Below are 22,928 nucleotides of genomic sequence, written 5' to 3'. Positions count from 1 at the left end.
AAAGAAGGTTATATATGTGGAAGAGACCTGGAGTCACTGGTAGATTTCACATTGATTGTATAATGGTAAGATAGAGATTTAGGAACCAGATTGTAAGACATTTCCAGGAGCAAATGTGGACTCTAACCACAATTTATTGGTTATGAACTGTAGATTAAAACTGAAGAAACTGCACAAAGGTAGGAAGTTAAGGAGACAGGACCTGGATAAGTTGAAAGAACCAGAGGATGTTGAGAGTTTCAGAGGGAGCGTTAGACAACAATTGCCTAGAACAGGGGAAAGGAAAATGGTAGAAGATGAATAGGTGGCTTTGAGAGATGAAACAGTGAAGGCAGACAAGATCTAGTAGAAATACAAGGATATCACAGGAGATATTGAATTTAACTGATGAGAGGAGAAAATATAAAAATGCAACAGATGAAGCAGGCAAAAGGGAATCCAAATTGCCAAAAAATGAGATTGACAAAAAGTGCAAAATGACTAAGCAGGAATGGCTAGAGGACAAATGTAAGGATATAGAAGCGTATGTCACCAGAGGACACATAAATACTGCCTAGAGGATAATCAAGCAGGCCTTAGGAGCAAAGAGAAGTAGCTTCATGAATATCAAGAGCTAAGATGGAAAATCAGTCCTCAGCAATGAAGGTAAAGCTTACAGGTGGAAGGAGTATATATAGCATGCATACAAGAGTTGCAAGACCTAAACCAAAACCAAGCCACTCATGTAGTTGACATTCCATCAGAACAGCCATGAGAAGAGTATTCCATCTGGTGTGCAAGATGTATAAGACTGTCGAAATACCCTCACACTTCAAGAAGAATGAGCTGATGGGGTGAATGTTACCAAACTATCAGTTTAATAAATCATGGCTGCAAAATATTAATATGAATTCTGTACAGAAGAATGGAGAAACTGATAGGAGCTGGCCTTGTGGAAGATCAGTTTGGATTCTGGAGAAATGCAGGAAAACGAGAGGCAATACTGGCCCTATGAGGGCAGTGCTTATGTCAGATCGTCAGTCTCTATGACCTGGTTTGAGTCTTATTCATGTGTCTGTGAGTGTTAGAGCAATGAAGTCAACTACACATTTGCGGAATATACCAACATGGTCCGTCTACATGATGAAGTTCACAGTAATGCAAGAGCTGCTCGTCATCTTTATGAAAATCGTTATCCACAATATCTGCCTGCATTGTGTACCCTTTTTGTCACAATTATGTAATGGGTTCAACAAAGAGGTACCTTCACTGTACTCAGATGTGACTGGTGCTTCCAGGAGATACCACACATCCATTCTGGAAGAGGCCACAGTGCATCACGTTGAAGAGAACCTGTCAACAAGTATATGAGCCATTGTGCATGCAAAGGATGTTGCTCCCAGCACTGCCTGGTATGTTCTGCATGACCAACAACTACATCCATACCACCTTCAAAAGATAAAGTCACTAATGACAGCCAATTTTGCACCATGTGTTGAGTTTTGTATGCAATTTCTGCGCCCCTGCATCAAAGAGCCTGTAGCATTTCCGTGGCACATTCTCTTCATAGACGATTGTAAAATTACTAGGGATTGTGTTCTCAATTTTCAAAACAGCCATGTCTGGGCAAACAAAAACCCACATTCCAAACATGTTCAGGGAATTCCCCCTCCCCCCCCCCCTTGCTCACCAAGCTCATGGGTCCCATCTACTTGACCTTCCAATAACAAGTATTTGGCATGTTTCTGGATGCTGTGGCACTGAACATGTGGTTTCATTGTGACGGCGCATCTCCCCACTTTTCATGTCATGTTCAGGACCAGCAATTCAGACACCAACAGATAGGCCAAGGTGGCCCAATCACGTGGCCTCCACGATGACCAGATTTTTCATTGGACTTTTTCCTCTGGGGTAGAATGAAGAATTTGGTTTATGAGACACCTCCAGAGACAGAAGGCTTGGTAGCAAAAGTTGTGATCGCTGCAGGACAGATTGCAGACACATCACATGTGATAGAGCATCTATACCACATCATCATTCATAGGTACAACGTGTACACTTAACTTGGTGGTCGCCACTTCTAACCTTACTTGCAGTGGATCAGAATGCTAACCCTCCTCTGAAAAGGACAAAAACAATTTAAGTTTAACTGTGAACAACAGTGACTCTGAAAACTGATTTAGTTTCCTTTTTGTTTCTTTGGTTATTAATAAGTAGAATTGCAAAACTAGTGATGTACTGGGTCACACCTAATAAATTGCTTGTAAAAGTGGTCATGTTACCAATATTTTGTCAAATGGTTGTAGAACGGAAATGTTTCATTTCTTGACCTGGGTTCCAATCCAAAATATTATCTACTCAGCCCCTCTGCAAATCTTAGAAGTTTGTAAGGGGAATTTTAGACCACTCTGTATACAGTGTAGTTATTATACAATTCCTGCATGATGTTGTTGGCAGAGAGAATCAAGACTGGAAATACCATTAGACCCACTGTCTTAAGAACAAAAACAGAAGCATGTTCGAAGGATGACTATAGACAGTCTTAATCCTAGTGGAGAAGGTGGATGATGCATTCCTTCCCTCCTCCCCCCCCCCCCCCCCTCCCAAATTGGTGTTCCAACTTTCCAACTGGTTTGATGTGGCCCACCATGATTTCCTCTAATGTAACACTCACTTCATCTCAGAGTAGCACCCACATTCAATGTCCTCAATTGTTTGTTGTATATGATCTGATCTCTACTTACCCATGAAGGTTTTGCCATCACCCTCTATAGCTTCCTCTACAACTGTGCATGTTTCTCCCCACCAATGCCTTAACGTATCTCCTGTCATCATTCCCATTCATCTGTGTAGTGTTTCCCTTATATTCCTTTCTTAGCCAAGTCTACGAAGAGCCTTCTCATTTTTTATGTCTTCAGTGCATTTCATTTCTAAATGCCATCGTAAAAACTTTGAATCTTTTCTTTTCCATTTTTCCCGCAGTCCACGGTTCACCCCTATACACTGCTGTGTTACAAATGCACATCCACAATTTTTCACTCACATTAAGGCCTATATGTGTGATACTAGTTGACTTCTTCCGTTCTAGTCTGATTCTTATCTACTCTTTGCTTAATCTATGATGCATTGTTTTGCTTCCAAGGTACCAGAACTACTTTACTTTGTCAGCTACAGGATCCACACATTTTATGTTTATGGCTAATCTCATTACTTCCAGTTCATATTACCTCCTCAAAAGGTCATTCATTCCATCCAAAAATTCTTGTAATACTTTGCTTGTTACATATGTTTCCTCAAACACACTGGAAGGTAAACTTGCAACATTACATGGAAGAGAATGGAATGATCACTTATCTTAAATTCTAGTGGTGGACATTTAGAGTTTATTTAAACAAAATGTGAAGTTGACCATTTTGAATTCTTAATACTGAGGACAGATGGAAGGCGTTCTTAGAAGGATCATGTTCAAGATGTGCAGAAACTGAATGCTGCGCTCTTTGAGAAAGGTACAATCTCCACTGAGTCCAACACTGAAGCTGAAGGCTTCTTTGTTCTATTGTCGCACAAGCAGTTATATGTTGGGGAACTCTGTGCACTTTCTACCATTAATGTCTATGTTTGATACATACTGAATTCTTCTGGCAGAGAAGGCCACGCTTTTTTCCCTGTTTTCATCTGGCTCCTATTTCTCCTTGCTTCATCTGTCATTCCATGTTTTGCTTCCAAGATACCAGAATAGGCCTTTCTTCAGGTGCTGGAATTCGAAATCTGCTCACTCTGTAGATAGATTGCATCACGGAACATGCTGACAGTACTGATTCATTCAGAAGAAATTGCAACATACATTCAGTAAACACTACAGAGAAAAAAATATAACTCAAATAACACTTCCTTAAACAGTGGATGGAAAGGAGTGCACTGTTCAGCAGGTTTCATTTTCAACAGACTTCCAACAGAACTGAATAAAATTTAGTGATCAACCCCAAGTGTTCAGATTCATGTTGAAGTGCTTTTCCTTGTCACACATTCCTACTATTCTATACAGTACTTCCTATCATTAATGTAGAGCTTTTGTCTTTCTTCATTTGTATGCACTTTCACAGTTTATTTCCTGTTTTATTAACTCTTTAGTTTACAATTTTTTAATCAGTATTTGGTAAACTATGTATTGACTTGTACCATGACCAAGCAGCTCAAGCTTGCATGGTACTACCAAGCCTGACAGATACATAAAATAAAAGTAATGCATCTGGTTTCTGAAAAGTTTTTCTTGTTTTACTGTATGAGGTGCTCTTTCAGTTGACGCAGTACATGTATCAATTTGTTTCAGTTTCAAGAATTCTGTCAATTTCTGTGGCTTCGGTGACATTTCCTACAGAGACTGCTGGGGTGTGTGGTGTACACTGGTTAATCGTGACAGTCTGGCTGTCACTGTGGGAACGCACAAACTTCTGCTTCTCACAGAAAGTATCTGCAATGAAACAGCGAGCTGCGGAGATACTCTTCTGCTCCGTCCTCGGCCTCGTCTACATTTTTACGTACATCGCACCAAAGGATGGGCAGAACAGGATTCGGTACTCCATCTACTACACGTTCTGCTTTGCAGAGAACGTCATGGCGGCGGTGACAGTGTGGGCCACAGCAGACACGGCAATGCAAAACGAGTGGTACTTCTATCCACTTTTGTTAGGGTGTATTGTGCCTTTTGTCACAGGTATAGGTTTTATGCTTCTCTATTACTCGTGTTTTCACCCAGTACTGCAAAGGGTGAAGTGATAAATCCAACAACAGGAACCAAACAGGAGACAGGGGGCTGCACTCTACTAGGTCTGGCGGTTTGGGAAGGAACTTACTGACACAGGAACCTAGCAATGAGTCTGTCAATGAAGCTGGTGACACTTAGTGAACTGGCAGCTAGTGGTTGTGCCGAAGTGCTAAGAATTGAGGCAAAATCTCATGAGGAGTCACAGCAGGATAATGGTGAAGAAAATGTGCAAAGCAGTAGACATGATGTACCTCTTCTACCCAATATTGAAGTACACCACTGTAACAATGAGCCACAAAGTACTGTTGTTAGTCAGTGTAAGGTTTTTTACTGAAGCATTCTTTCTTTATTCATATAGCAGGTGAAATACATATACTCATTATTTGTTTATAAAATTTGTTTTCCATGCTGCTCAAATGATTCCCTGGGATTTTTAAAATTTTGTAATGTACATGTTGAGCAGTAAGTGTCAAGCACTCACCTATTGTCCAGCAATTTTGAAAATGTTACATTTTTGTTTTATAAAACACAATAGAAATGTTTCTTGGCCATTGTTTTCTAAAACGTCCACATAATTATGTCCTGTCCTCACCACCTCTCCAAAAATGCACACTCCAAAATGTCATTTTTTAAAGAAAAGACTGGCAGTAGGGAAAACTTCACACTCACAAGGGAACTGCACATACTCATCATCACTGACTTCTTTGAAATTCGTGGTATATGCAGTGCTTGGTGTGAAATGAAAGTGACAAGCATTTAGAAAAGTTTGCAGTTTTGGTACAAGTCAGGCTGTGCACAAAACATTTATGTTGGCATAGTCTGCAGGCAGTGCTTGGTGCAGCAGGAAGAGCACAGAATGCTGATTTGAGGGTTGTGGAACCGAGTTCTGAAATGGAAACTTTTTTATTTGCCAATTTTTACATTACTTGCCCTGCAGTTAAATTGAAAAAAAAATGTTATACACTTTGTATTTATTAATATTTCCATAAAAAACACCAAAAAAAAAATATTGGAATTGGAAATAAATTTCCGGGAATGGACTGTGCTGGGATGATATTCAATGTAAAAACAGGGAAAACATATTTGCATTTTGCACAAGTTAAAAAGAACTTCAAGTACCTAGGAAGCATGATTGAAAGTAAGGGAGGAAACGCAATGGAAATAAATGAAAGGTGCAGAAAAGCAGGGCAGTTCTACAAATGCATTAGGGGGCTTATTTGGAGCAAGGAGGTGCCACAGAAATCCAAGGGAATTATATACCGAACCTACTTTGTCCCCATATTGGCATACGGAAGTGAGACATGGGTAATGCACAAAAGCGACAAAAGTAGAATACAGGCTAGTGAAATGAAGTTCCAGAGGAGCAGGTTGAGTGTAACAAGATGAGACAGATTGCGAAATGTGTATGTGAGGGAAAGACTAAAGGAGGAACCAGTACAGGACAGGATAGAAAAATCAAGACTGCAGTGGTATGGACACATGAAGAGAGTTGATGAGGGAAGAATTCCAAAGAGGATGTTTGATCTGCAACTGGAGGGGAAGAGGCCCAGAGGAAGACCAAGAGATAGATGGGTGAAGGGAGTGAAGGAATGTGTGACGAGAAGAGGAGAGAACTGGACGAAGGTGGAAGAGGGGGAATGGTGGAAAGACAGAACACGATGGAGAGGCTTGTGTTCCCGACAGACCCAGCCAGTGGCTGGAAACTGTCCAAGATGATGATGATGATGATGATGATGATGATGATGATGATGACAAGTTAAAAATACAGCATCTTTACAGTTACAGGATTATTTTAAAATTTCTATAGAATAACAGACTTGGTTTAGTTTCACAAAACATTCTCTCTCATCGCATAGTTTGGCAGCAAACCACGTATAACACATCATTTCGGCACATACTTGCGAGGATAAGTGGAGATGTACAACGGAGTGTATTTTTATGCATTTTTTTTTCTGGGGGTGGTTCATGATTTCTTTTTCTCTTCAGATAAGAGCAGTTCTTAAATTTTTTGATCAATTTTTTTCTGTGGAGGCATCGCAGGGTTGCACTGGCAGAGTGCATTTGGAGGGGAGGGGATTATTTTAATAATGCACTATAGCAGTGCTCCTGCATCTTGAAAAATCTTTTCATATAATTGTAGATTTGCTTGTTTTCCCCAGAAGTAAATTAATGGAAGAAATTTGTACTTCTGTACATGGGGCTGCATCACATCAGCTAAACAATTTTTGTACAAGGCTGCTGTAAGTCTCCTAGATTTTGATGTACTGATGACATTCTTAAATTTTGTAGCATACTCGTCCACAGTTTTTTGAATCCTCTGTCCACAAATGCCACTGCTTTCTTGTAGGCGTACATAGATCATTGACAATAATTTTCCGGAAATGGTCCTAGCATACTCCGCTGTATGCAAGTGACTGACTTCATTCATTTTCAGTTTATTTGCAGTGTAAGTAACATAGAAATTAAAAATGAGATCCGGAAAAGGGTCAACCCCACGAACTTCAGATTAATGTTCTGCACTCTTCCCACAGCACCAACTGATGCATCGAAACTGTGCTAACATAAATGGCTCGTGCTCACCTGACCCGTCCAAAAATTCTATTTTTTTCTAAATATTCGGTCATCTGGAGCTCCCCTTTCTGTCACTTTCATTTCTGACTGAGCCCTGCATATACCATAAAACTGGACAAAATCAGTGATGATGAGTGGGTGTGGTTCCCCTGCCAGTTAACATGAATAAATGTCTTAAAATCCAGGATGTGAAAGGGAGAGTGTACTTTACCATTTGGTAAATGAGGAGCTAGGGCAGCAAAGCATGAAATATGTAAATATTAGGAATGGCAGCACTTTATAAATCTGCTAATAGTACATAGGGCTGGTGTATTCTTTTGTGTTAGCAGAAGAGCCAACACTGTGTTACGAGTGGAGGCCGAAGTGCACACGTTTTAGCTCACACAGGCTAGCGTGAGAAGGGAAGAACTATACTGACGTGAGGTCTGGAAATATGACAAGGAATGAGAATTCAGAAAGCGGACATAATTAGTTTGATACTTAACTTTAATCCATTAATGATGAATGTTGCTCTCGACCATAGATGAGTCACAATATTATCTGTTCAGAATACATTCCTGAAGATACTAAGTATAGTAACTGAATATGGCGCCTTGCTAGGTCGTAGCAAATGACGTAGTTGAAGGCTATGCTAAACTGCCGTCTCTGCAAGTGAGAGTGTATGTAGACAGTGAACCATCGCTAGCAAAGTCAACTGTACAACTGGGTCGAGTGCTATGGAGTATCTCTAGACTAGACCTGTCGTGTGGTCTGCAATCACTGATAGTGGCAACACGCAGGTCTGACATATACTAACGGTCCACCGCCGATTTGAAGGCTACCACCTAGCAAGTGTGGTGTCTGGCGGTGACACCACATATTCCACATAGTGTGTACCTAAGATTGCAGCTGTTCTTTCACTCTACATTTTGTTTCATAAATCTTATTGTGACAGGGAGCCTTCAAGCCTGTCGAACGAGTCAAGTCACAAATCAAAAGGTAGAAGCAACTACTGCCGGCTGTTTCTGTAAAGTGTTCTTGCGACAAATTATGATTATTGCTAATCCTCTCGTGCTGATAATTATGGGAATTACCTCTAAAAAAATGGTAGCCTATGGCTATAATATCAATGAGTCACAGATGGAATAGACCAGCTCATAAAAATACCTCAGTGTAACACTCTGTAGGGATTAGAAACAGAATGATCACATAGGTTCAGTCATGTGTAAAGCAGCTGGTAAACTTAAGTTTATTGGTAGAATACTGGGGAAGTGCAATCAGTCTACAAAAGGGACTGCTTACAAATCACTCATGTGAACCATCCTAGAATATTGCTCAAGTTTGTGGGACCATATCGGATAGGACTAGTCGGGGGATATTGAACGCATACAGAAAAGGGCAGCACGAATGGTCACAGGTTTGTTTAATCCATGGAAGAGCATCACAGAATACTGAAGGAACTGAAATGTCAGACTTTTTTTACATTTATACACTCCTGGAAATTGAAATAAGAACACCGTGAATTCATTGTCCCAGGAAGGGGAAACTTTATTGACACATTCCTGGGGTTAGATACATCACATGATCACACTGACAGAACCACAGGCACATAGACACAGGCAACAGAGCATGCACAATGTCGGCACTAGTACAGTGTATATCCACCTTTCGCAGCAATGCAGGCTGCTATTCTCCCATGGAGACGATCGTAGAGATGCTGGATGTAGTCCTGTGGAACGGCTTGCCATGCCATTTCCACCTGGCGCCTCAGTTGGACCAGCGTTCGTGCTGGACGTGCAGACCGCGTGAGACGACGCTTCATCCAGTCCCAAACATGCTCAATGGGGGACAGATCCGGAGATCTTGCTGGCCAGGGTAGTTGACTTACACCTTCTAGAGCACGTTGGGTGGCACGGGATACATGCGGACGTGCATTGTCCTGTTGGAACAGCAAGTTCCCTTGCCGGTCTAGGAATGGTAGAACGATGGGTTCGATGACGGTTTGGATGTACCGTGCACTATTCAGTGTCCCCTCGACGATCACCAGTGGTGTACGGCCAGTGTAGGAGATCGCTCCCCACACCATGATGCCGGGTGTTGGCCCTGTGTGCCTCGGTCGTATGCAGTCCTGATTGTGGCGCTCACCTGCACGGCGCCAAACACGCATACGACCATCATTGGCACCAAGGCAGAAGCGACTCTCATCGCTGAAGACGACAAGTCTCCATTCGTCCCTCCATTCACGCCTGTCGCGACACCACTGGAGGCGGGCTGCACGATGTTGGGGCGTGAGCGGAAGACGGCCTAACGGTGTGCGGGACCGTAGCCCAGCTTCATGGAGATGGTTGCGAATGGTCCTCGCCGATACCCCAGGAGCAACAGTGTCCCTAATTTGCTGGGAAGTGGCGGTGCGGTCCCCTACGGCACTGCGTAGGATCCTACGGTCTTGGCGTGCATCCGTGCGTCGCTGTGGTCCGGTCCCGGGTCGACGGGCACGTGCACCTTCCGCCGACCACTGGCGACAACATCGATGTACTGTGGAGACCTCACGCCCCACGTGTTGAGCAATTCGGCGGTACGTCCACCCGGCCTCCCGCATGCCCACTATACGCCCTCGCTCAAAGTCCGTCAACTGCACATACGGTTCACGTCCACGCTGTCGCGGCATGCTACCAGTGTTAAAGACTGCGATGGAGCTCCGTATGCCACGGCAAACTGGCTGACACTGACGGCGGCGGTGCACAAATGCTGCGCAGCTAGCGCCATTCGACGGCCAACACCGCGGTTCCTGGTGTGTCCGCTGTGCCGTGCGTGTGATCATTGCTTGTACAGCCCTCTCGCAGTGTCCGGAGCAAGTATGGTGGGTCTGACACACCGGTGTCAATGTGTTCTTTTTTCCATTTCCAGGAGTGTATTAGGAGAAAAATGGCTATTGTGTAAGAAGCGACTACTCTGCTCAGATACAGTTGTCATCTAATACTTTAAACAAAGCCTTTATGTAATTTTACATACACCAATGACAGTTGTCATTGTAGTGACAAGTCAGGATCTATCTAATACAAACATTAGAGTTACAACAATAACAAGAGAATAAATTGTCACTCATCACATAGAGGTGGCATTGAGTATCAGAAAGGCACACTGAAAAAGAGCGCTAAGCTTTCGGACAAAGTTCTTCTTCAAAAATTGAAAACACACACACATTCACATAAGCACAATACACACACACACACACACACACACACACACACACACACACACACACACATATTCACATAAGAACAAGTCACACATACACATGGCCGCTGCCTCTGGTTGTTGGGGCCCCTGGCACCTGGAGATAGTGGCCATATGTGTGAGTTGTGCTTGTGTGAATGTATGAGTCTTTTATATTTTTGAAGAAGAACTTTGTCCAAAAGCTTAGCACTCTTTTCCAGTGTGCCTGCCTGAGACTCAGTGTCAATGGCCTTTCCACAGTAGTAACACTGACTCCCGTCAGATCACCGAAGTTAAGCATTGTCGGGCTGGGCTAGCACTTGGATGGGTGACCATTTGGTCTGCTGAATGCTGTTGGCAACTGGGGTGCACTCAGCCCTTGTGAGGCAAACTGAGGAGCCACTTGATTGAGAAGTAGCGGCTCCGGTCTCGGAAACTGACATACGAACAGGAGAGCGGTGTGCTGACCACATGCCCCTCCTTATCCACATCCAGTGATGCCTATAGGCTGAGGGTGACACAGCGGGCAGTTGGTACCGTTGGGACTTCATGGCATGTTTGTGAGGAGTTTTTTTTTCTTTTTTTGTTTTTAGACTCAGTGGCTCCTCTATGTGATGAGTAGCAGTCCATCCTTTCCATATTATTGTTACTCAATCCTGGACTTCCCATACTTTAAATATTAGAGTTACAAAGTCCAAATTTCTGATAAATTATATGAACAGCAACTAATGATGTAATCTTTTACATTGTGTTTTAATATCTTGATATTTTGAGTTGCCCTGGTGTTTACTGGTGACTGTTATTGACTTCTGCAGCAGAGTACAAAACTCTGATCTATACTCTAGATGTGGATGTGTAATCTATATGATTTTTTTTAATCATAACATTGCCATTGTTAATTGCAGAGTTCTTCTTGTTATCAAACACAAATACACAGCATTATGCTTACTCCCTCAAGATAAGAGTAAGAATCCTTTGTTCCCTGAGAAGGCTTCTGCAAGAAGTTCGGTTGTCAACCACAATATTCTTATTCCACACTTATGTAGACTAAACACCGTTTTGACCTGGCTTGCACTGCTCTAGAACAGATTTTCTTGCTGCAGGACCCAGGGGTTTCGTGGAGTGCACTCGAGAATTCTTCAAAACTTAGATGCATTTCTTCAAAACATTCAAGAAAGCAACTTAAAAAAAACTTATGACTCTATAAAATTAAAAACAAAATAACTGTTATTCCAGCTTCAATTTACTAATTTGGATAGTAGGTTCAAATGTGACATCAGAATGAATAAGGCTGTATTTATCAGAGATAAGACATAACTTCGCAGAGAGTAACCTCAACAATGAGTGAATGGCTGCAGAAAGTGTGACTGTAGCAGTTCATTCAAACCGCCACCATCGTCTGACTCACAGTGCATTCCCATCCACATCAATCCCTATCGCTGTGTAATCTATCATCAGGAAGCTTTGTTACCTTTGATATACTTATAAAGAAGAGTGTCTGTATGGTTGTTATAGAAAACTAGAGGTTTTTTTCCTAGCTTGATAAAATTTTGTTCACAGGAACTTCAACAACTAAAACATGATTAATTTACAGAATGTTACATTCAAAACAAACATCGGTGTATATACTCTGCAAATCACCATGAAGCACGTGGCTGAATACTTTCCTGTTGTACCAGTTATTAAGATTCCTTACCATTCCATTGACATATGGATTGCGGGCAGAATTAGTGTTTGGATGCCTCTGGACATGCCGTAATAATTCTAATCTTATTCTCATGATGCGTATGTGAACGATATGTATGGAATTGTAGTATATTCCAAGAGTAACAATTTAAAGCCGGTTCTTGAAACTTGGTTAATAGATTTTCTCAGAGTAGTTTATGTCTACCATTAACAGTCTGCCACTTCAGTTCCTTCAGTATTCTGTGATGCTCTTCCATGGATTAAACAAACCTGTGACCATTCATGCTGCCCTTCTCTGTATGCATTCAATAGCCCCCGACTAGTCCTATCCGATATGTTGTTGTTGTTGTTGTGGTCTTCAGTCCTGAGACTGGTTTGATGCAGCTCTCCATGCTACTCTATCCTGTGCAAGCTTCTTCATCTCCCAGTACCTACTGCAACCTACATCCTTCTGAATCTGCTTAGTGTATTGATCTCTTGGCCTCCCTCTACGATTTTTACCCTCCACGCTGCCCTCCAATGCTAAATTTGTGATCCCTTGATGCCTCAAAACATGTCCTACCAACCGATCCCTTCTTCTAGTCAAGTTGTGCCACAAACTTCTCTTCTCCCCAATCCTATTCAATACCTCCTCATTAGTTACGTGATCTACCCACCTTATCTTCAGCATTCTTCTGTAGCACCACATTTCGAAAGCTTCTATTCTCTTCTTGTCCAAACTGGTTATCGTCCATGTTTCACTTCCATACATGGCTACACTCCATACAAATACTTTCAGAAACGACTTTCTGACACTTAAATCTATACTCGATGTTAACAAATTTCTCTTCTTCAGAAACGCTTTCCTTGCCATTGCCAGTCTACATTTTATATCCTCTCTACTTCGACCATCATCAGTTATTTTGCTCCCCAAATAGCAAAACTCATTTACTACTTTAAGTGTCTCATTTCCTAATCTAATCCCCTCAGCATCACCTGATTTAATTTGACTACATTCCATTATACTCGTTTTGCTTTTGTTGATGTTCATCTTATATCCCCCTTTCAAGACACTGTCCATTCCGTTCAACTGCTCTTCCAAGTCCTTTGCTGTCTCTGACAGAATTACAATGTCATCGGTGAACCTCAAAGTTTTTATTTCTTCTCCATGGATTTTAATACCTACTCCGAATTTTTCTTTTGTTTCCTTTACTGCTTGCTCAATATACAGATTGAATAACATCGGGGAGAGGCTACAACCCTGTCTCACTCCTTTCCCAACCACTGCTTCCCTTTCATGCTCCTCGACTCTTATTACTGCCATCTGGTTTCTGTACAAATTGTAAATAGCCTTTCGCTCCCTGTATTTTACCCCTGCCACCTTCAGAATTTGAAAGAGAGTATTCCAGTTAACGTTGTCAAAAGCTTTCTCTAAGTCTACAAATGCTAGAAACGTAGGTTTGCCTTTCCTTAATCTTTCTTCTAAGATAAGTCGTAAGGTCAGTATTGCCTCACGTGTTCCAGTGTTTCTACGGAATCCAAACTGATCTTCCCCGAGGTTGGCTTCTACTAGTTTTTCCATTCGTCTGTAAAGAATTCGTGTTAGTATTTTGCAGCTGTGGCTTATTAAACTGATAGTTCGGTAATTTTCACATCTGTCAACACCTGCTTTCTTTGGGATTGGAATTATTATATTCTTCTTGAAGTCTGAGGGTATTTCGCCTGTTTCATACATCTTGCTCACCAGATGGTAGAGTTTTGTCAGGACTGGCTCTCCCACGGCCGTCAGTAGTTCCAATGGAATATTGTCTACTCCGGGGGCCTTGTTTCGACTCAGGTCTTTCAGTGCTCTGTCAAACTCTTCACGCAGTATCATATCTCCCATTTCATCTTCATCTACATCCTCTTCCATTTCCATAATATTGTCCTATCCGATATGGGTCCCACAGACTTGAGCAATATTTTAGGATGGTTACGAGTGATTTGTAAGCAATCCCTTTTGTAGACTGATTGCACTTCCCCAGTATTCTACTAGTGAACTGAAATTAACCAGCTGCTTTACACATGACTGAACCTATGTGATCATTCTATTTCTAATCCCTGCATAGTGTTACACCCAGGTATTTTTATGAGCCAGCTGATTCCATCTGTGACTTGTTGATGTTATAGTCATACCATGTTTTTTTTTTTTTTGTTTTGTGAAGTGCACACTTTTACATTTCTGAACAGTTAGAGCAAGTTGCCAGTCTCTGCACCACATTGAAATCTTATGAGGATCTGACTAAATATTTATGCAGCTGCTTTCAGTCAATACTTCAGTATAGGTAACTGCAAAATTTGCAAAAAGTCTAAGGTATCCATAATGGCATTAATATGCAACGCGAAACTACAAACCAAGAGTTCAACAATGAAATTGGACATTAAAAAGTGTTACACTTATCAAAAAGATTATAAAATCCTAGAAGATTATGCTATAGGATAATACTGAGTTGAAGAATGTTGAAAGTCTTGTCAGCTGGTCAATGCAATGTAAAAGATTCCTAAGTGGAAAGCAGGTGGAAGTAATCTTTTTCGTTAGTTATAAATGTGCTGGAACTTCACATCTGGAACATCTCATTTGGAACATTGTGTTCCCACTAATATCTATTTCTGGTGCCTATAACTAAAATAAAAGAAGCAAGTGACTCAATAACTGCAATATCAAGCTGTCAATAGTCAGATGAATAAGACAGAGAAATTGGATAGTTTAGGGCTACAGAGTACACATACCATACAAAGACAGTTGCCAGGAAAATTTTGCTGTACAGAGGTGTGGTCTGTGTGTGTTTGGACGGAGGGGGGGGGGGGGGGGGCATGCACACCTTCACTCTCACAGATCTGAAGAAGGGGTCATATTAAATATAGAAATGAACTCTGATCTTGTTTATATGCTTATCGACAACTCAGCATCTCAGCAAGACAACATGGATACCTTGCTGTAGCTGGACCTATACTTGATCGCAGTACTAGGTATAGTCATGTTCCAATTCAAAGTAACGCATGCTGATACCTTGCAATACAAGTGCAAAAAGTGATCAGGAAAACACCTTCATTGTCAGCTGCAACAACCTGCTGTTAATGCCAATGGTTTCACATAGTGAGGATGAGAAAGATGTGGTTAGTGCCGACAGGGAGGCTGATGGAATGTGCAAACAATGCTGACAAGCAAAAGTTAAGTAAGTCAACTCTGTGAAAATTAAGGAAGTTGGAACAAAATGCAACAAAGCAGAATTAGTAAAATCACATAATTAAGTATTTCATTGATGATAGTGATAAGTTTGTTATTAGACAACAGTTTCTGCAGTATTATCAACAATAAAAGGAAATATTATATTTGCAAAAACTTCACATCTTTTGTGCACAGAAGTTGAGCTCCAAGCTAGTAAAGGAACTCTGAGAAAAACTGGTTTGTTTAGATGAATTGTGGATTCTTACACCATACACCGTGAATAAATGTTGGAAAGTGACAAAGCATGAAGAGTATTGTCAAGCAATAGAGCTAGGCAACATTTCACTGTTGTGAATGCAGTGGTTCATTTTACAGTCACTTCTCTGTGACTATAAGCTTGCAGTATAATCTTAAGTGTATACCTTTACACAATTTTCATCTGTCAAGAAACAAGGTTTAGCAGTAATGTTACATGAGAAAATACAAAAAGTGTTAAATTGTAATAAAATTTTACAAAAAAGTTCCTTTTTTGTCATTTGTTTTCTGACTATCACAATCTCTGACCATGACTTAGCCTTCTCCTCAGCACTGGGTACAGGTATACAGTGGGAATCTATGTCAGGTGCTAAGGTCCTTGGTCCCTTTGTTTTGTACAAAATAGAAGCCTCCAAGTCAATGTGATAGACAAGTACAGTGATTTACGTCAGACATTTTGCTAATCAAAAACTCACTCATTGAACATTAGGTTCCTTTCAGTTGACCTAAGACCGTAATATTTCTCAAGAGACAAAATTTAGCAGCAATATTACATGAGAAAACGCCAAAACTGATAAATTGTAATAAAATCTTACAAAAAAGTTCCTTTTTGTTATTTGTTTTCCTAAGGGAGAATGATGACTACAGGATATTGGTATTTGAAGAAATTTACTAAGCCGAGTTGTCCTAAATATCCTGGTACAAATTAATGCCGAGTATGTCACAGTGATGCAACTGAAAGACTATGGATTCCACGAGATGGAAGAGTAGGGTGTTGATGCTTATTATAGGTTCAAGTGGCTTAAATCTAAAAGTGTGTGTAAGCTGCTTCTTGAAAGTTATTTTTAAAAAAAAAATTATGGATGACTGCCATAATTTGGATGCCGTTAACTATTATTTGTTTCCTAAGCAGCTGCTCTTCTTGTTATGTAATATTTCACTCTGATTCCACAACTTACCTCAAGTGTTTCAGAATGTTGAATTTATTTCTAAATATGAAGATATGCAAATATTTCAGTAAGTTATTCTACAAGTAAAACTAAAGAAAAAAGTTCATATAAACATAGGTTCACAAATGTTGTGCCTGAAATTTTGCAAATTCACTAATATGAAGCCATTACAAAACTGTACAAGGTTAAAGTAAAGCATGATTTTCATTTATTTTATTGTTATTGATCTGGCGAATCTAATAAAACATGTCCCAGGTGTGTATCTTCAGTAGCTTTCCAGAGCATCCAGAGAAGCAAAGATTATTATAGAAGTAAATTTGTTTACTTTCCATTAAAAATGTAGAAACATTTATGTCATTCTTGACAACTGTCAGTGACCTGTTCAAGTCATTTGTTAATCTTGAAACTAGTTAGTTTTCTGTGTTGTTCAGTGGAAGAACATAATAACAACAGTGTATTTAAGTAAAACCACGAAATTAAGAACAACCCTGTGAAACTGAAGTGAGCAACAAAATCTGCTCATACACATGCAGTTAAAGGCGTTAAACTCTGTGGAGACATTTTTGAACATTTATGATGAATGTACTGTGAAATTATATGTATACTGCACAACTTCCTTAACACTGAGCTTTGTTTTTTCCCATTTAAAATGAATTCATGTGTGCTATGGTATCAATAAAAGCAGATTATCTGACACATTCATACAGTTTCAGTTAACATTATTACCATCATTTTTCCAAAATTAAATTCTCTACAACCTCTGTTGAACACTTTGTATTATTAGTCTGCAAATGAAGTAAATACTGATGTAGTGCTGTTCAGTATACTGTCATCAGTCAGCAATAAAAGTATATGCCCTGGTTCCCTGACACCCTATGCAGGAATAGCAGCACTCCCTAGGGGTGAGCCCATAGTTACTTTTGTGTAAAGATATCTCTCTCCATTATGAATGGCATGCAACCTTCTATTTTCTATGACTGTCTCCATCCATTCACATAGCTGGTTCAAAAAAATGGCTCTGAGCACTATGGGACTTAACTTCTGAGGTCATCAGTCCCCTAGAACTTAGAACTACTTAAACCTAACTAACCTACGGACATCACACACTTCCATGCCCGAGGCAGGATTCGAACCTGCAACCGTAGCGGTCGCGCGGTTCCAGACTGAAGCGCCTAGAATCACTCTGCCACTCCGGCTGGCGCAGATAGCTGGTACAATGTTTATTATGCAACAGTGCAGGACTGTATCAGACGGCTTCCAGAAGCCCAGTAATGGCGACAACCTAGATGCCAGTATCTACAGCTTTCTCGGTCTCATTGGCAAACAGACTGAACCGGGTGTCGCACAATCCTTGTTTGGGGAATTCGTGTCGATTCCTAGAGAGGAGATTTTCAGCCTTTACAAGGGACTTAAAACACGAGATATAAAGTATCCCAAAGTTCTACAACAGAATGATGCCAGCAGTGTAGGCCTATAGTTGCAGGCATGTGTTCCAAGAACCCTTTTTGAGAACGTTAATGACTGGCGCATTTTTTCACTGACTCGAAAGGCTTCGCTCCTCCAGTGACGCGCCACGGACCGTGTCGGTAATTGTCATACAGTATCTGGTCAAATGTAACTGGACACCCCTGTGTAATGCAGTATTCACCACTAGATGCCACTAGTGTGAGAGAAGATGAGCAGTATTGTGTTGTCAGAGGCAGCAACAGCAGAATGGGTTTGCAAGGGAAGCTCAATGTCTTCGAATGTGGACTAGTCATTCGATGTCACTTGATAACAAATCCATCAGAGACATTTCAATCCTTGTAAATTCGCCCAAGTCAATGGTTGGAGATGTGATTGTGGAAATGTAGAGGAATGACCACAGCTTAATTGAGACCAGACACAGCTCATCTTCTGATGGACAGGGAAGGTGCACTGCAGAGTGTGGTTATAAAAACTCGCTTTACTCTGCGGAACGAATCACTTGTGAGTTCCAAAATGACTACCAGCAGTCCAGCTAACATAATAGCTGCGCGTAGGGCGATAAAGATAATGATTTATAATTGTCAAGCAGCTCCTGATGAGCCACACATTTCTCTACTCAATGCCAAGCAACATTTATTGTTAAGAGTGACACTGCTAAGCACTGATGACTGTAAATGAATGATTTGGAGTGATGAATCATGCTTTGCAAACCCGATGCACGGGTTTGGGTTTCGCTGTCATCATATACTGTTTTAGCAGTGAAGAACAGAGGAGGTGGCATTACAATATGGTTTTTTTTTTTTTTTTCATGATTAGGGTGTGGTCCGCCTATTGAGTTTAAGAAAACACTAAGTGCATAAGGATATGAACACATTTTACTGTGTACTGTACAGGAATAGATAGGAGACGATCATTGATCGCATCAGCATGACGTGCACCCTGTCGTAAAGCAGCATCTGTGAGATGGACAATTACATTTGTGAAATTTACTGGCCTATCCTGAGTCCTGACCTGAACCCAATGGAACGCCTCTGTGGTGAGTTGGAGCGTCTACTTCGCCCCAGACCCCGGCATCCGACATCGCTACATTCTCTGGTTTCGGCTCTTGAGGAAGAATGGGCTGCCATTCCCCTGCAGACATTGAGGCACCTCACAGAAAGAGTGCCTAACAGAGTTCATACTGTCATAAGAGGGAAGAGTGGACACACCCCATATTAATGTACACTTGGATCAGATAGGACATGTGTCTGGTGTTATTTTCTTTGCATTACCAGGCTGCTAATTCTATTTTTTTTCCTCATTTCACGGAGAGAGTACAGCTTGAAGTGGAAACTGTGGAACATGGGTGAGGCTATCAAGTTCGAGTGTTGTCTTATCAACAGAGTAAATGTTGTGCACTGAGTACAGCGAGATCCCTGATCCGGCAGGAAGTCAGCAGCTCCTGGCACTGTGTCAGTCCTCAGTTTTTGGCATTAAAGTTTCCTTCTGAATCACCTTCGCTGTGAATTTATTACATCCTGCATCACCTGTGTGTGTGTGTGTGTGTGTGAGAGAGAGAGAGAGAGAGAGAGAGAGAGAGAGTCAGATATACAGTAAAGAGAATGTGAGAGACATTCAGAACCAGTGACATCATTCAACATGACACCTCACATTGCACTGAACAACAACAAAAGTTTCAGTCAGTCTCCCTTATTGCTCCTTTTGTTCTCTACACATGGGTGAGGGGGAAGGTTATTGCAGCAACCATTGTGCTGCAGTTCCACCAAACATATTAAGCAATACACACTTTCTTACAGTGACAATGAATAAAATGGTAGGATTCAAGAAGAATTCTAGATACAAAGAAATTGAAAGTTGAAAATTTGTGCCAGACTGGGAGGTGAAGCTGACTGATGATCCCTTCAGGTTAGGTGCACACCACACTCAAATTCTTACAGGAATAGGCGAAATGCCACGAGTAATGAGAATATTGGGGAGAGGCACTACATCAGTAGTGTGTGGCTCAGTTGAGAATTTGGGTCAGATGGTAGGCCTCCACGGGCAGTCCGTGCAGTTGCAATGGTTGGCTTGTGGTCAGAGCATCTGCCCAGTGAACAGGTGCCCCGGGTTCAAATCCTGGTCCAGTACAGGTTTTCAGTGTTCCTCATTGATGTAAATCAATTCCCTCTAGCAGCTAAATATCACTGATCCCTTTGTGTCTTGATTCATAATGGCTGCAGAATCAAAATGGTGTCTGTTCTTTCGGAACTGTCCAAAAGGTCAGACACCACAAATATAAGAAGATTTATAGTATTAGTACTACTACAGAAAAGCAGTTCTCGACTGTGTGGCTGGTGTTATGGTACAGATGAGTGGTTCTCCTATCCTGGCCATTAAGCCCCATGGATGGTGTTCTTACTCCTCAGAAACTTACGGAAAATCAGATACTTGTTGACAGGTTACATTAACAGTATGCAGTGTGTTAGTAGCTGTGTTTAGTGTTCACTCCTGCCTGAATGATAGGGTATATATGTGTTCACTGCTCAAGTGACTTTGCAACTGGGTTATTAATACATACAAGTAGCCCAGATGCAAAAGCTGCTAACTGCATGATAAACGAAACTGAGATAATCACGAAAAACTGTTCAATGCAAGGTATCAAATATAATCACATATTTTCTTTTCTAAAAGTAGGTAAAAACGAACTAATTACACAGTATTAATGGCTAAAATCTGAAAGTTTTATACGTTAAAATCGTAAATGAAATATTGACTTAGCGATTTTTGCACCCGATTTATGCAGTTAGCGGGTTTTGCAAATGTGTCGATCCAATTACAAAACAAACATTCAGTTGCAAAACTGGCTATTCGGTGATATGTTAGGAATGGCAGAATGGTGAAAGTTTTACACCAGATGTGATTGGTGTTGGGCCGTTTCCTTTGCAGAATTTTTTTCCCCTTCTCAGGACCCTATTTTTTTTTTTTTCTGTCTGAATCTGGAAATGCCAGTTACCAGTAACTTTCACTAATCCTTCCACGTATATCACAACAATTAGTGTCAACACAATATTCATTGCATAACATTGATTTAAAATACCGCAGTGTTTAAAAAAAATCAAATTTCTACAAAAGCCACCTCTAAGAAGTGTAATGAATGGCTGGAAGTCAAGAAACTATATATAGTCAGCAAAATTCTGGTTTGATACATAAAATAGAAAATTGCGGTCTGTGAGACCCCTCCATAGTACTTGTGTTCCTGTGAATGACCATAGCAGTTAAGGGTTAATAATACTTTTCACATTCTTACCTTTGTGTTTTGGAAACATTTATTTGCTACTGAACAGAACGCCTCTTCCTTTTTTGGGGGGACTGATGACCTTAGCTGTTTAGTCCTCCTTAAACATCCCAACAACCCTCCCCCCCCCCCCTTTTTTTTGGGAGGAACCGTCGGTCTCGATCTCGTTCAATGGATTCGACTTCCCGCAGAATTCCTACTGTTTCAATTACTCCCACTTCGTTTGTTCCATCTTCTACATTTATCCCTCCTAATACCGTGGGGTCTATAATGACTCCAGGCCGTAATTTTCTGTAAAATATACCTTATTCCCCATTCCTAAAAATTATGAAAAATTCGTATCTCTCCTGAATTAAGTAATGGGTTCGTAATATATTAATATAACTTTTTGAAAATATTTAGTTTTGCAGAAAATCAAGAGAGAACCTCTGAATACCATTGGGGTTAAATGCGACCCCATTTCTCTCTTGCGGTATTATTACCCAATAATGCTGCATTGAATCCGTAACTGTTGCTGTATTTCCTTTGTTTTATTCTTGTGAATATTGTTGTAACGTGTGATTGTTGCCAATAGTTATTTGTTCTATACAAGTGGAGACTACTATTGTGTGTGTTGCATTTAGTGGAAAATGTCTCGTCACCTTACCGAAGACGAAGTGCTTGAATATTACTGCAGGATAATCCACTATCTGGAGAATCAAATAGTGATATCAGCGATATAGTTTCCTGATGTCTCATGCAGCGATGGAGGAATTGACGTCTTAGAAGAGAATATTCGTCAATCAGACGAAAGTTCAGAACAAGATTTGGACAGCACAGATGCCCAGCCTGAACAGAAAGTAACACATATTTCTGACTTACATGTAAGTACACAGTGTATTTTTGTAAATGTGCATTAGGGTCTAGCGCCAAGATATACCCTTTCTATTTTGTATTCTTTTTATTTTGTGTAGGTCTAAAAACAAAGAAGAATTGTGGCACAAACACGAGTTGAGAAGAGCTTGTGGAAGAGAAGAGAGATGGAGCATAACGCGAGTAAAGCTAGGTCCAACAAAATTCGCAGTGAAAAATGTAGACTCCATAGAATCAGCTTTTCAGTTGTTTCTTAGGAGAAACATTGTTGATGTAATTCTAAAATGGACTAACAAAGAGAGTAGTCTTCTTTATGGTAGTAAATTGAAACCAGTAGATGCCATTGAACTGAAGTGCTTTATCGGTATCTTGATCCTAGCAGGTGCTTACAAGGCCCATAATGATGCAGTTACACATCTGTGGAAAAAAGAGGATGGTAGACCCATTTTTAGTGAAGCAATGGCTAGAAATCACTTAAAGCAAATTTCAAGGTGCATCCGATTTGATGACGCATATGTGAGACATCACAACCATGCTCCTGACAAGCTGTCTCCCATTAGATAAATGTTTGAAATATGGGTACACACATTTCAAGACGCATATGTTCCTCACAGCAACGTAACAATTGATGAACAGCTTGTGGCATTTCGTGATAGATGTTCATTTTAGCAATATATTCCTTCAAAACCAGACCAAAGGTCGAGTCAAATATTCATCTGTTTTTGGATTTCAAGAGCATGCTTCAAT

At 40.8% G+C, this 22,928-nt stretch overlaps 1 protein-coding gene across 1 annotated transcript in view; it reads left to right on the top strand.

Moving 5' to 3' along the window:
• Positions 1 to 5,163, top strand: part of LOC124716865 (XK-related protein 7-like) — a 33,800-nt gene extending 28,637 nt beyond the window's left edge. The window contains exon 5 of the mRNA XM_047243418.1: positions 4,310 to 5,163. Within this exon, the coding sequence (XP_047099374.1) occupies positions 4,310 to 4,755 (446 nt within the window). The 3' untranslated portion in view covers positions 4,756 to 5,163. The remainder of the gene's footprint in view (positions 1 to 4,309) is intronic.
• The last annotated feature ends 17,765 nt before the right edge of the window (positions 5,164 to 22,928 follow it).

Source organism: Schistocerca piceifrons, chromosome 9 (genome assembly GCF_021461385.2).
Source record: "Schistocerca piceifrons isolate TAMUIC-IGC-003096 chromosome 9, iqSchPice1.1, whole genome shotgun sequence".
In the NCBI taxonomy this organism is placed as follows: domain Eukaryota; kingdom Metazoa; phylum Arthropoda; class Insecta; order Orthoptera; family Acrididae; genus Schistocerca; species Schistocerca piceifrons.
The sequence above is the reverse complement of the archived record's forward strand: the minus strand, read 5'-3'. Positions and strand labels throughout refer to the sequence as shown.